Source organism: Anomaloglossus baeobatrachus, chromosome 4 (assembly GCF_048569485.1).
Source record: "Anomaloglossus baeobatrachus isolate aAnoBae1 chromosome 4, aAnoBae1.hap1, whole genome shotgun sequence".
NCBI lineage: Eukaryota > Metazoa > Chordata > Amphibia > Anura > Aromobatidae > Anomaloglossus > Anomaloglossus baeobatrachus.
The window spans coordinates 15,412,649-15,427,401 of record NC_134356.1 but is presented as its reverse complement, the minus strand read 5'-3'; the positions used below and the strand labels follow the sequence as shown (position 1 = coordinate 15,427,401).

Here is a 14,753-nt window from a genome sequence, read left to right as displayed (position 1 = left end):
CGCCAGGAGTGATTACAGAACCGGTAGCTGAGCCGGAAAAAGGAACGCCGGCGGTATTGGCGATTCGCCAGAGTATGGTGACGCACCCGGTGGTCGTTGTTGGGAGCCCACAGCCGTCCCCGTCCAGCTACCCCGTCACCTCCGCCGGGAGTCGAGGGGCCAAAACCGGAGACAGAGGAATCGGAGACACCGGTTAACTATGAACCGTTCCGGAGGCTGCGCCGCTTGCCAGGCCAGTCCCTCTCCGATTATGTGAGGGCCCAGCGGGCCGAATGGCTACGAGCTTACCACCCCGTGTGAATCATAGCGACCGGAGGTGGTGGACATATCTGTGCTAAGAGCCGGTATTGTTGAAAGAACCGGTGAAGATTTATAGTTGTAACAACGTTCAAGTTACCGAGCCCGGAAGGAGCCTGATGCCGGACTGTGCAAGGACTCCCTCTGTGAAGTTGACGGAGACTTTTATTGTCTGTGCTCCCTGCCTACAAAGACCGGGAGTGCTGTGAAAGCCTCCGGGCAGAAGACCAGCCAAGACCTTGAGCACCTGTTGAAGGCCTCAGGGCAAACCTGCTGCAAAGACCGGGAGCTCCCTGGGAGGCACTCCGGGCACTTGACTTGTGCGGCTGTTGATTGTGTTTTACATGAAGGTTTTAAAGTTTTAATAAGAGATTGCCCTGCTGGTTAAGATTTTGTTTTTCACATGCGAATCTTGCCGGGAGGCTAAGGCAAAAAGAGGGGAGGAATGTAATGTCCGTCAGCGTGCTCTCTTCATCCACACTCTGCCCCACGAAACAATCCCCTGTCCCAAAAGTGACGGCTGCGCTGGGGGTTAGCCTGATACAGGAAGGCCTGATACAGGAAGGGGCCACGACTACAACCCCCGAGGCACCCCGTTACAGGCTCAGTCAATCAGTAGAGTATGAATTTAGCTCCGCCTACAGGAACAGTGTGTTAACCCTTTAGTGCTCGAAATGTCTCCAGATGCTGCAAGAACAGAACTTTGTGGATGGAAACTATACAGCACAATAAGGTGGTGCACACAGCAGTGTATGGCGATATCCAGCACCATAAGGGGAGGTTACTGCACTATATGGGGGTGTATAGCAGTATGGATAACGTGTCTCCAGCACTACAAGGGTTACACTGCACTAACTGGACACAGAAGGGGCCGGACACCTCTAACAGCGCATGTGACGTCACCCGCAGACAGCGCATGTGACGTCACCCGCAGCAGCCGCTCCCGCCTGAAACCGCGGATCACAGGGAACAAAGAGCGCGTGAAACTCAGCCATTGCGCGGGAATTTCACATTCAGCGCTCAGCCAATCAGCACTCAGTACGGCCCTGGCTCCACCCACAAGCGCTCAGTGTTAACACCTTTGTGTCCGCGATATTCCCAGCTGACCCTAGAGCAGCACAGACTGCAGTGATCGAGCGCAGCGCCGCTCATCTTAACATAGAAACAATCTATTACCACTATAGAGACTGGTGCACAATCCCCGTATATAGAGCGGCACTGGAGAAGAACAGGAGGTGACGCAGAGGGCGGGGATATAAGTTACTTTCAATTTTCAGCTCCGCCCCTCTTTTGCTGATTGGCTGAGCGCAGAACATTTGGTGATTTTGAATTTCCAGGTTATTTTTTCTCGCTGTTTAATAGACAAATCTCCATATACTGCTGTAAACTCTATACTGCTGTGTACTGCAATATCGTGCTGAATATCTCCATATACCGCTATATAACCCCCATATAGTGCTGTACACCACCGTATTCTAATGTATAGCCTTTTATAGTGCTCTATACTTCCCACAACGTGCTTCCCAAAAACCACTGCCATATAGTGCTGTACATCCTGCATCTACCACCACCATACACTGCTCTGCACTCACAACATAGAGCTGTATAAGAAACTGACATTCACCCACATCCGGGAACATCCCCATACTAGTGTATTCATACTTCACTCCCTCCATATTGTGCTCCGTCCTCACAGCGGCGGCTCCGACTGCAATAAAACCTATTGAGAAAGGCGGTTACAGGAGCCACAGACAGGAGCGCACTGGAGACCGCAATACCCCATGCAGCGCAGTATAAAGCTCAGATTAGACAATGTGGCGGCTCTTAGAAGAGCCTTTGTGGTGCGGAGCAGCGGTGGGGATCACTTGGCGCTGGTGTACTTGGTGACGGCCTTGGTGCCCTCGGACACGGCGTGCTTGGCCAGCTCTCCGGGCAGCAGCAGGCGCACGGCGGTCTGGATCTCCCGGGAGGTGATGGTGTGGCGCTTGTTGTAGTGCGCCAGGCGGGAGGCTTCCCCTGCGATGCGCTCGAAGATGTCACCGACGAAGCAGTTCATGATGCCCATGGCCTTGGAGGAGATGCCGGTGTCGGGGTGCACCTGCTTCAGCACCTTGTACACGTAGATGGCATAGCTCTCCTTCCGGCTCTTCCTCCGCTTCTTGCCGTCCTTCTTCTGAGTCTTGGTCACGGCTTTCTTGGAGCCCTTCTTGGGCGCTGGGGCGGACTTGGCGGGATCAGGCATGATGAGAGCAGAGAGATCTCTTCACTAGAGAGAGAATAATGATCCTGCTCCTCCCAGAGCGGCCGTATTTATAGCCGGGCCATGCAAATGACACTAATGACACATCGCTGTTCTATTGGGTGACAAAGGGAAACTGAACCAGCTCCGCCCCCTGCAGCTCATTGGTTGCCTCCTCTCTGCCGTCACATCAGCAGCTTTTCTCCTCTGTATTTCCCCCATACTACAGATCTCCATACAGCGCTATAAACCCTGCAGTGTACACGGCGCTGTGCACCCGGGGCCCCGTCACTCTGCCCCCGCTCTGCAGTGGCCGGTAATGCCCCGTATAACATGGAGGAAGCAGTGACTGCAGGAGCGGAGTCTCGGTGCTGAGCGGCTTTTACTTCCACATTCAGATATTTCACATTAGAAGCTGCAAAAACAACAACGGAGATTGGAAAACGACATTTAGAGGAAGAGGCGGAGCTGAAGCGTCATCAGCCGCAGTCCTCTGTGCGGTCCGCCCCGATGACTGCGGGGAAGCTCCAGCACAGAAACCACGTGGTGCCTGTAACGTGAGGAGCTTGTGGGCGGGGCCATAGCCTTTATGCAGAGTGCCGATTGACTGAATCCCTAATTTGAACTTCCCGCTCAGTGGCCGATAGCTCCTCCCGCTCTTTGTCTCCGTCGTGTAACACGCGGCCTCAGGGCGGACGTTCTGCTGAGATCTCTACAATCCGACACAGATCTGCAGACGCTGAAGTTGGTTTTTATTCATCTCCTCATTAAAAACGAGTCTCAGAATCTGAACTAATAACAAACGCGTCACTATAAGAATGTGCAGAGCGACATCACAGCCCGATACAATTTGCGCCCAACCTGCAGATATTCTCCAGACAGAATAGCGACCTGGAGTGAGAGAGGGGATCCCCTGCGAGATCTCCAGATCCCACAGCTTCTGACATCTGGAGGACAAGAGGGATAATAAAGTTTGGGGGGGTTCGAGGGGGTCAGTTTAGTGCAGAAAGCTCCATTCAGAAAGCCCGAGATTACTCCTGAGTGAATGAGATGCGGAGTCGCCATCAGACTCCGGAGACACCGCACAATGAGCCGCTCTCAATACGGGGAGAAACTGAAATAAACCGCGGGCGCAATACTACAGATACAGGCAGAGCTGCGGAAAGTAAGAACAGGAGCCTCCGCAGCGCCGCCCGTCACATGTAGAGACCGCGCCCCGGACACTGCGGGGAATGAAGAGAATCAGAGACCGGGAATCAGCTCGTCTGATGGAGGATGTGGTGGCTCTGAAAAGAGCCTTTGTGTTGTGCTCGGGGGTGCGGGACAGATCTACGCCCTCTCCCCGCGGATGCGGCGGGCCAGCTGGATGTCTTTGGGCATGATGGTGACCCTCTTGGCGTGGATGGCGCATAGGTTGGTGTCCTCGAACAGCCCCACCAGATAAGCCTCGCTGGCCTCCTGCAGGGCCATGACGGCCGAGCTCTGGAAGCGCAGATCGGTCTTGAAGTCCTGGGCGATCTCTCTCACCAGGCGCTGGAAGGGAAGCTTCCGGATCAGCAGCTCGGTGGATTTCTGGTAGCGGCGGATCTCCCGGAGAGCGACAGTCCCCGGCCGGTAGCGATGCGGCTTCTTCACTCCTCCGGTGGCGGGAGCGCTCTTCCTGGCGGCCTTAGTGGCCAGCTGCTTGCGGGGAGCTTTCCCTCCGGTGGATTTACGGGCGGTCTGCTTAGTTCTGGCCATAGTGCTGTATAGAAGAGAAGTGATGAAAAGAGCGGCGGGAGCAGAGTATTTATCCTCCTGTGCGCGTCCTCATTGGTCTGTGAGAAACACACCCCCTGCACGCTATTGACTACTACCACAAAAGAAAATCATGTAGCCAATAATCATCCAATGTCTGTGACCAATCATTTTTAGAAGCTCCACCCCCCACTAACCCCGCTCTTATCCCCTCCAGGCTACACGCAGATCTGGAGCATACGACACCGATGTAACTGCAGTGTGGCGCCCCTGACCTGGTCAGGCACCACTGAGTACTGCACCCATGCTGGGGACAGTACAATACAGGTAATCCAGAAGGCTGACCGAGGTGTGACTACACAGGCGCATAGTGATCAGGTCTCACACATGTACCTTTGAGAGGACCCCTGGGGATCCCAGGAGGGGGTAAAGCCTTCACCTCCACTGGAAGAGTGGAGGGGGCGAAGCCTCCATCTCCAATCAAGGGGTGTGGTGGAGAGCCTGGTTGCTAGGTGGCGTAGGCAGGCACAAAGGGAAAAGAGAAGGAGGAGTTAGAGTCTGAAGCAGAGTGTGGAGGAGTGAGGAGCATGAAGTGGAGCTCTGACAGGAGCAGGAGTGCAGGTCCCTCAAGTGAGCCGGTTTAGTGTGCAGCTCAGGGAGAGCAGAAGCAGCCCCTGGAGCTGTTGCAGTCTAACAGCGTCCGCGCAGTGACTACCGACGGGGGAGAACGGTCACCTGGGAGTGCTGCCCGAACTCCACACACAGCTAGAGAGAGAGCAACGTAGTGGAAAGTACGGAGACTGTCAGGGAGTACCAGGCCCAAACGGGCGGCAGATCCCGGTGCGGGGATAGATCCACCTTTCCTTGCTAAACCTGCCGGTGTGGGGCTCTCAAAGCCCACGCCACAACACCCCAAAGGCCGCAGCCACGTAGCCACAGTTAGGGCCCATAGTTCACAGGAGGCAAGCAGCTGGAGTGATCTGGTCCAGGCGACAAGCAAACGGCAAACAAACGAGGGGAGCAGTTACTTCCCTGGGTGACCCCCATAGGGACTAAAAGTCGGGGTTACCACAAACCACAGAAGGGCTAAGGAAGGCGAGTCGGTAGTCACCCTCATCAGTCAGCCTGAAGGACACCTGGTTCCAGCCTGGTTCATCCCAGCTACGCCCGGGTTACTCACCCTGCCACCTTCTGTGAGTAAAACCCCTGAAAGACATTCTGCTTGTGTGGAGTTATTCTGCGCCTTGTGGTTCTACACACCTACACAGGGCCCTGGGGCTTGCCTCACTCTCAGGAGGCTATTACAACTGACTGCACCCACCATCAGCCCCAGGCATCCCTTAATCTGCAGTGGCGGTCCCCACTGACCGCAATTCTGAGAGTGGCGTCACGACAATCCTAAAAGAAGGTTTCCTACCTGTGACCAGACTGATCCAGTGGAGTCCCTGAAGGTAATGCACCGACACAGCACTTGTGGGGCTACACATCTGGCGTCACGAACAGGATAAGGACTAGACCTGTTCAGACAGGTGACCATGTGCCTGGGCGGTCCGCTTGGAAAATTGGAAGCGCCGCCATATTGCCACCATGAAAAGCGCGCTGAAAAACAACAGCAGCCCGCGCTGGGAGAAGTTACCGCCCACGAAGAGGTGTGGCTACCCAGAGATCCCCTGCAGAGTCCTGACCTCGCAAGTGAAGAGAGCGGAGGCGTTCAGAGACGTCGGGACAGAAAGGGAGCCAGAAGCCTGCTGCTGGAAGAGGCAGAGCAGAAACTGAAGAGCCTGCTACTGGAGGCAGCGACGAGTCCGCTGCTGGGAAATCGTGCAGAAGAAGGCGCAGAGGAAATGGCGTCTGAACGCAGAGACCCAGAGCCAGGCTCCGCTGCCTGGTGGTATCAAGAGCTTGCCCAGTTCTGCGACCAACTGGAGGCCAGGGTTATACGGCAGATCAGCGAGGAACGCACGGCGCTTCTGGAGATGGCTGCCGCGGTGCAGGCCTATGAGGAAAAAGCTGCGCGACGAGTGCCAGACCGAGCGGCGACGACTCAGACCCCGATGGTGCCACCGATGGGTGAGTCCAGTGTTGCCCCTGCCAGCGCGAGTGCCCCGACCCCTGCTGCCACGCCCGCGGTCCCTGAAGAGGCGCCCGGCGCGGCGACGCTGAACCAGGCCGCAGCAGCGATGCCCTGCCCGGCCCGCCAAGCCCAGGCCGCCGCAGCGATGCCTTGCCCGGCCCGCAAAGATCCGGCTGCCACCGCGACCCTCATCCACGCCGCAGGTGTGACGCTGACCCAGGCCGCCGCCCTGCTGGGCCCGGCCCGCCAAGACCCCACCGCAGCAGCGACGCTCGTCCGCGCCGCAAGTGATGTGCTGAATCAGGCCGCAGCCACGCCAGGTGCGGCCCGCCAAGCTCCGATCGCTGCAGCGATGCCCTGCCCGGCCCGCCAAGAACCGGCCACAGTAGCGATGCCCGCTAAGACTCCAGCTGCGACCCTGAGTGAGACTACGACAGCGACGCTGATCCAGGCCGCCGCCATTCAGGGCGCGGCCCGCCAAGATCAGGCCGCCGCCATGCAGGGCGCGGCCCGCCAAGACCAGGCCGCCGCCATGTCAGGCGCGGCCCGCCAAGACCAGGCCGCCGCCATGCAGGGCGCGGCCCGCCAAGACCAGGCCGCCGCCATGTCAGGCGCGGCCCGCCAAGACCAGGCCGCCGCCATGTCAGGCACGGCCCACAAAGACAAGAAGGTACCACTGTTTACCCCGGCCTGCAAGGCCAGAGCAGACACCGCTCCCCAGTCTAAGGAAGTCCCTGCTAGGAAGTCCCTTATAGGAGAGGACCCCCGCATACTGGAAGCTGAAGGCTGACCTAGAGGCCCAGTTCCCACAGGAGATGGTGGACCGGTATCTGCTCCCTCCGCACACCCCCAAGGCGACTCCTGCAGCAACCACGCCAAAGAGTCCCCCGCCTGGGCCTGCTGATGACCACCCATCCCCGGCGCTGCCACAACAGGAGTGCTCAGAAGAACTAAGGGGGAGAGGAGGCCAGGAAGCTGAGGAGCTGACCCCGGAGCCATCAGCAGTGGATCCATGCCCCGAGCCAGAGATGCTGCCGTATTCCCGCTGGGATGAAGAGGAAGAATTGCCCAGAAACCTCACCTGGGGGCCTGCAGGCAGTGAAGTAACAGCCCAGCGGAATCCAGCCCGTAGGACACGGCGCCGTAGCAGAACAAAGTTTTCCCCTGCACCGCAGTCTCCAGAGCAGAAAGACGAAGTCATGGCCAGAGACTTGGAAGAGAAACGGTTCCTGAGAAGGGCCAAATCCCAGGTTAGAGGTCCACTTTGTCGGGGAGTTGTGGAAGACTTCAGTTTGAAGAGTGGATATGGTTTCATAGTAGCTCCTGGTATGAAAGAAGGCATCTTTGTTAACAGAAGAGACGTTAGAGCCCATTTGCCCAGAGGACATCCAGGAAGGAACCTACAGATGGGAGATACAGTGGAATTCACAATGCATCAGGGAGAAAGAGGATGGTATGCACTTGACGTTACGCCATGTCCCAGAAATCCCTACAGTGAACCTGCTGTCTCAACAGAAAAAGAAACAGACACAGAAAAAGAAACAGATACAGAAAAAGAAACAGATACAGAAGAAGAAAGGAAAGATAAAGAACCCACTGATGAGACTACCTCCGATGATGAGAGAAATGAAGAAGGCAACAGGTGCCGCAGCCCTACAGGCCCAAGCCCTGGTAAGGAGGAATCTGCGTAAAGCAAAGTAAGAAGTACAGCAAGTTAAAGTTTTGACCAGTTTGCAACGTTAATGTTCAAGAAATGTGCCCACATGAACTAATGTGAGAAACCCATAAACCTTAAGGCTATGAACTGGCTATAGCCACAAACTCTCGCAGTGTAAATAGTTACCCCAGAGGTACCACCACCAGAGCCAGCCTGTTTAGGGGCCTTGGCTCGCCTGCAACCAGGGAGCACGTCTGTTTAGGGGCCTTGGCTCGCCTGCAACCAGGGAGCATGCCTGTTTATGGGGCCTGGCTCTCCACCACAAAAAGGGTACCTGGTCAGCACCAACTGCGGAGGCCGCCTCTACATCCTGCCAGAAGAGGCTGAAGGCGCGGCTCCACCAGGCCAGGTATACCCTGAAACCACCAGACCATGAAAGCCGCCTCTACATCCTGCCAGAAGTGGCTGAAGGCGCGGCCAACGTGAGAGGGTTTTGGGTGGGTTGACGGACTTGTGGGTGGAGGGTGGTGATGTATGGTACCTGGTGGTTTTAAAATGTTTTACCATGTTTTAATGTTTTATGCATTTTAAAATGTTGTCTTGCAGCCCGAGGACGTGCTGGTGATAACTAAGGGGGAATGTGGCGCCCCTGACCTGGTCAGGCACCACTGAGTACTGCACCCATGCTGGGGACAGTACAATACAGGTAATCCAGAAGGCTGACCGAGGTGTGACTACACAGGCGCATAGTGATCAGGTCTCACACATGTACCTTTGAGAGGACCCCTGGGGATCCCAGGAGGGGGTAAAGCCTTCACCTCCACTGGAAGAGTGGAGGGGGCGAAGCCTCCATCTCCAATCAAGGGGTGTGGTGGAGAGCCTGGTTGCTAGGTGGCGTAGGCAGGCACAAAGGGAAAAGAGAAGGAGGAGTTAGAGTCTGAAGCAGAGTGGGGAGGAGTGAGGAGCATGAAGTGGAGCTCTGACAGGAGCAGGAGTGCAGGTCCCTCAAGTGAGCCGGTTTAGTGTGCAGCTCAGGGAGAGCAGAAGCAGCCCCTGGAGCTGTTGCAGTCTAACAGCGTCCGCGCAGTGACTACCGACGGGGGAGAACGGTCACCTGGGAGTGCTGCCCGAACTCCACACACAGCTAGAGAGAGAGCAACGTAGTGGAAAGTACGGAGACTGTCAGGGAGTACCAGGCCCAAACGGGCGGCAGATCGCGGTGCGGGGATAGATCCACCTTTCCTTGCTAAACCTGCCGGTGTGGGGCTCTCAAAGCCCACGCCACAACACCCCAAAGGCCGCAGCCACGTAGCCACAGTTAGGGCCCATAGTTCACAGGAGGCAAGCAGCTGGAGTGATCTGGTCCAGGCGACAAGCAAACGGCAAACAAACGAGGGGAGCAGTTACTTCCCTGGGTGACCCCCATAGGGACTAAAAGTCGGGGTTACCACAAACCACAGAAGGGCTAAGGAAGGCGAGTCGGTAGTCACCCTCATCAGTCAGCCTGAAGGACACCTGGTTCCAGCCTGGTTCATCCCAGCTACGCCCGGGTTACTCACCCTGCCACCTTCTGTGAGTAAAACCCCTGAAAGACATTCTGCTTGTGTGGAGTTATTCTGCGCCTTGTGGTTCTACACACCTACACAGGGCCCTGGGGCTTGCCTCACTCTCAGGAGGCTATTACAACTGACTGCACCCACCATCAGCCCCAGGCATCCCTTAATCTGCAGTGGCGGTCCCCACTGACCGCAATTCTGAGTGGCGTCACGACAATCTGTCACGCTCCCCGGGTCCTCACCCCCGCTCCCCGGCTCACCTGCCACGCTCCCCGCTCTCCAGCCTCCGGTGCCCGTCCTTCCCAGGCCCCCTGGTGCCCGATTCCGGCGCCCGACGGCTTCCCAGGACCTGGCCGGCTCCCCTGCGTCCTCCTCTCAGCCTCCTTCCCTGGCTTCTGGCACCCGGGCGGCGCGCATGCGCATTAGGGCGCGCGCGCGGTCACTGACCCTTTCTTAAAGGGCCAGCGTCCATTAACAGGAAATGAGGTTGAACAGGTACAGGGTATAAAGGGGGTTATTGTCCAAGGGGGCGGGGCCTGATCTTCGTGTTTTCCAAGCTAGGAGTCAGGTCTCCTTGTATCTTCTTGCCATACTCACGTATCTCTCTTCTAGAGCTGATCCTGCCTCGCCATCCGGTCCTGCTGAATCCGGAACCCCGCACGCTGTCCGTCTGCCATCTGACAGTCCGTACCATCTCGGATCCCTGCGGTGACCCGTCATCTTGCTCCAAAAGGTTCCGGACCCCGCCTGACATCATCTCGGCTTCCGAACCTGAGCTACGTCACCCGGACTATCATCCGTGACTCCGTGGTCCCAGGGACTTCTTCGTTACGCTCTCTTGCACGGACTGTTCTACTGCCCATACTGCTTCAGCTACCGGACTCCTTACCACCATCTTAGAGTTCGGCCCAGTGGATCCACCTCCTGGGTCTGCCCGACCGCCTGGCCCTGACAGTAAGATCAGGCCATGGATCCCGCTGCAGCACTAGCGGCCTTGCAAGAGGAACTCCAACGCCAGCGTGAAGTCCAGACCCGCATGCTGAACTTTATGACTTCCGTGGACACCCGCCTGACCACGCTACAAGCGGCAGTCACGTCTTCAACATCCCAAGCCGCCACTAGTCAAGCCACGTCCCCCGCTCCCGTGGCTGTCTCTTCGGATGCTTCCAGACTGCGTTTGGCCTCACCACCCCGGTACGCCGGAGATCCCAAGACCTGCAGGGGGTTTATAAACCAATGCTCCCTCCATTTCACGCAGCTGCCACATCTGTTTGCCTCCGACCAAGCCAAGGTCGCCTTCATCATGTCTCACCTGGAGGGCGAGGCACTGGCGTGGATGAACCCGTTGTGGGAGAAGGAGGATCCTATGACCAAGGTTCTTCAAGAGTTCCTGCAGGCCTTTCGCAGCACCTTTGACGAGCCGGGACGCGCCTCTGCGTCTGCTTCATCCCTTCTCCGATTACGTCAAGGAACACTGACGGTGGGCCAATACGCCATCCGTTTCCGCACTTTGGCTTCAGAACTCGGGTGGAATAATGAGGCCCTAACAGCCGCCTTCTGGGAAGGGCTCTCGAGTCGCATCAAAGATGAGTTGGCGGGTCGTGACGTGCCCTCCACCCTAGATGCCCTGATTGCCCTAGCAACTCGAGTGGACATTCGTTTTCAGGAGCGCTCCAAAGAGCTGTCTCGTGAGAGACGTCCGGTACGGCATTCCTCTCCTCCACAGAAGCCCTCCGTACCTCAGTCATCAACAGCTGGGATTCCCGTCCACGAGCCCATGCAGATCGACCGAGTACGACAGTCTGAACAACGTCGAGCAGAGCGGCTCGCCAAGGGTCTCTGCTTTTACTGCGGAGAGGGAACACACCTCCTACGCTCCTGTCCAGAAAGGCCGGGAAACTCCAAAGCCTAGGGTTGGTAGGAGAGGCCACCCTAGGTGCTGGGACTCTCTCAGACCCGGTTATGTGGACTGTGCAAGTGTCAACGGGAGAGACGCGGTTTACGGCTGAGGCATACCTCGACTCTGGAGCAGCAGGCAATTTCATCCAGCAGGCCACTGTGGACAAGTACCAGCTGCCTGTTACTCTACTCGAGAAGCCCCTAGTGATTGCCTCGGTGGATGGGAGACCCCTATCTGATACCATCTCCTGGGTCACCAGACCGGTCGAACTGCGTATCGGTGCCCTGCACACCGAGAACATCGCTCTCTACGTCCTTCCACACATGTCCCATCAAATCCTGCTGGGACTTCCCTGGTTGCGGACACACGAACCATCAGTCAGCTGGGGTACTGGCGAAATCACCCGATGGGGTCCTGCTTGTCATGAGAAGTGTCTGAAGTCCATACAACCTATCCGACGACCTCCGGTTCCAGAGAACCTACCGGAACTGCCCTCGGCCTATTGGTCCTTCGCAGACGTCTTTGACAAGAAGGAGTCTGAGGTACTTCCGCCACACCGTCCCTACGATTGTGCCATCGACCTGCTCCCAGGAACAACACCACCTCGAGGACGGATATATCCGTTGTCTCCAGCCGAAACCAGGGCCATGTCTACCTACATCACAGAGAGCCTGGCAAAGGGATTCATCCGGAGATCCTCCTCTCCTGCGGGAGCAGGCTTCTTCTTCGTTAAGAAGAAAGAGGGTGACCTACGCCCATGCATCGACTACCGGGGTCTGAATCAGATCACCGTCAAAAACAAGTACCCTCTGCCGCTCATCCCCGAATTGTTCGACCGGCTCAGAGGAGCCCGTGTGTTCACCAAGCTGGATCTGCGGGGTGCCTACAACCTAGTTCGTATCCGCTCTGGGGACGAATGGAAGACCGCGTTTAATACTCGCGATGGGCACTATGAATACTGCGTGATGCCCTTCGGCTTGTGTAACGCACCAGCAGTCTTCCAAGAATTGGTGAACGACATATTCCGGGACCTCCTCTACATCTGTGTAGTAGTTTATCTGGATGACATCCTTATCTTCTCTCCGGACCTCCAGACCCACAGAGAGAACGTACAGCTGGTTCTACAAAGACTGAGAGAGAATCGTCTCTACGCCAAATATGAGAAGTGTGTCTTTGAGCAGTCTTCTCTTCCTTTCCTGGGATACATCATCTCGGGTACTGGACTGCAAATGGATCCAAAGAAGGTCTCCTCCATACTCAACTGGCCTCCCCCTTCTGGACTGAAGGCAATCCAACGGTTCCTGGGATTCGCCAACTACTACCGCCAGTTTATCCCTCACTTCTCTGCCCTGACTGCTCCTCTCTCCGCTTTGACCAAAAAGGAGGCTAATCCAAAGGACTGGTCACCTGCGGCCGACGCCGCGTTTTGCTCACTGAAGCGAGCATTTGCCTCCGCTCCTGTACTCCACCGTCCGGAGTTAAACCGCCAGTTCACCTTGGAGGTGGATGCCTCCTCCTCGGGAGCCGGAGCAGTGCTCATGCAGAAGTCCTCCTCCGGCAAGATGGTGACTTGCGGTTTTTTCTCCAAGAGCTTCTCAGCACCTGAACGTAATTACACCATCGGTGACCGAGAACTATTGGCGGTCAAACTGGCTCTGGAGGAGTGGCGCTACCTCCTGGAAGGAGCAGTGTACCCCGTGATTATCTACACGGACCACAAGAACCTGGAATACTTGCGGTCCGCTCAGCGACTGAACCCACGGCAAGCCAGGTGGTCCTTATTCTTTGCCAGGTTTGACTTCCAGCTCCATTTCCGACCCGCGGACAAGAATGTACGCGCTGATGCCTTGTCTAGGTCTTTCATGCCCATGGAGCAGGAGGAAGAGACTACCCAACCTATCATCTCTCCTAGCAAGATTATTCCGGTGGCCCCTGTCACCCTGGCCCAGATACCGCCCGGGAAGACCTATGTCTCTGAGACAGACAGGCAAAAAGTGTTACACTGGGGTCATGCCTCAAAAACAGCCGGTCATGCAGGCCAGAAGAGAACATGGGGTGCGATTGTACGCCATTACTGGTGGCCATCCCTTCGCACGGACGTCGCTGCTTTTGTCTCTGCCTGCTCCTCTTGTGCCAGGAACAAGACGCCCAAACACCTGCCCTATGGCCGTCTTCTGCCTCTGCCGATACCCTCAGTTCCGTGGCAACACATAGCGATGGATTTTATTACGGACTTGCCATTATCCTCCGGACACACAGTCATATGGGTCGTGGTGGACCGGTTCTCCAAAATGGCTCACTTCGTCCCTATGGCTGGACTGCCCTCTGCTCAGGAACTCGCGGAAGCCTATATACATCACATCTTCCGCTTGCATGGCTTTCCATCCCACATCGTGTCCGACAGAGGAACTCAGTTCACCTCCCGCTTCTGGAGGGCGCTCTGCAAACATCTGGGAGTGACTCTGGACTTTTCTTCTGCTTACCATCCTCAGTCTAATGGCCAAGTGGAGAGGGTCAATCAAATCTTGACCTCCTTCTTACGTCACTATGTCAACACCCATCACGACGACTGGTCCACGCTTCTGCCTTGGGCGGAATTCTCACATAACCACCACATCAGTGAGTCATCCTCCAAATCTCCCTTCCATGTCGTTTACGGACTTCAGCCCTCCGTCCCATTGCCTATATCCCCTTCTTCGGATGTCCCTGCGGCTGATACTGTAGCCCGTGACTTCGCTACCATTTGGGACTCTGTCAAGGCGTCCCTTGGACGCGCTTCCCAGCGGATGAAGAAACACGCTGACAAGAGGCGTCTGGACCCTCCGCGTTTCTCTCCTGGTGACCTGGTCTGGCTTGCTTCCCAGTACATCCGGTTGAAGATTCCATCCTACAAGCTGGGTCCTCGCTACATCGGGCCGTTTAAGGTCCTCCGCAAGATCAATGAGGTCTCCTACAAGCTACAGCTCCCGGCCACGATGAGGATACCCAACTCGTTCCACGTCTCCCTGCTCAAACCGGTTGTCCTTGGTCCCTTCTCCGCTACTGCCAGTCCGGCTCCTCCACCTATTGCCGATGACGACATCTATGCGGTAAGGGATATCGTGGCCATGAAGACCGTACGGGGTCGACAGTTCTTCCTGGTGGACTGGGAAGGGTATGGTCCTGAGGATAGGTCCTGGGAGCCCAGGGAGAACGTGGGCACTCCTCTTATCCGTGCCTTCATGTCCCGGTTGCGGGGAGGGGGGCGTGGGGGGGGGGGTACTGTCACGCTCCCCGGGTCCTCACCCCCGCTC

General features: G+C 56.7%; 2 protein-coding genes across 2 annotated transcripts; both read right to left on the bottom strand.

The window, feature by feature from the left end:
* Positions 1 to 2,158: 2,158 nt before the first annotated feature.
* LOC142300978 (histone H2B 1.1) lies at positions 2,159 to 2,553 on the bottom strand. Its single transcript, XM_075341998.1, has one exon. The coding sequence runs from the start codon at positions 2,537 to 2,539 to the stop codon at positions 2,159 to 2,161; it is 381 nt and encodes a 126-aa protein (XP_075198113.1). The 5' UTR covers positions 2,540 to 2,553.
* A 1,312-nt stretch (positions 2,554 to 3,865) lies between these two features.
* LOC142300977 (histone H3) lies at positions 3,866 to 4,276 on the bottom strand. Its single transcript, XM_075341997.1, has one exon. The coding sequence runs from the start codon at positions 4,274 to 4,276 to the stop codon at positions 3,866 to 3,868; it is 411 nt and encodes a 136-aa protein (XP_075198112.1).
* Positions 4,277 to 14,753: the final 10,477 nt, after the last annotated feature.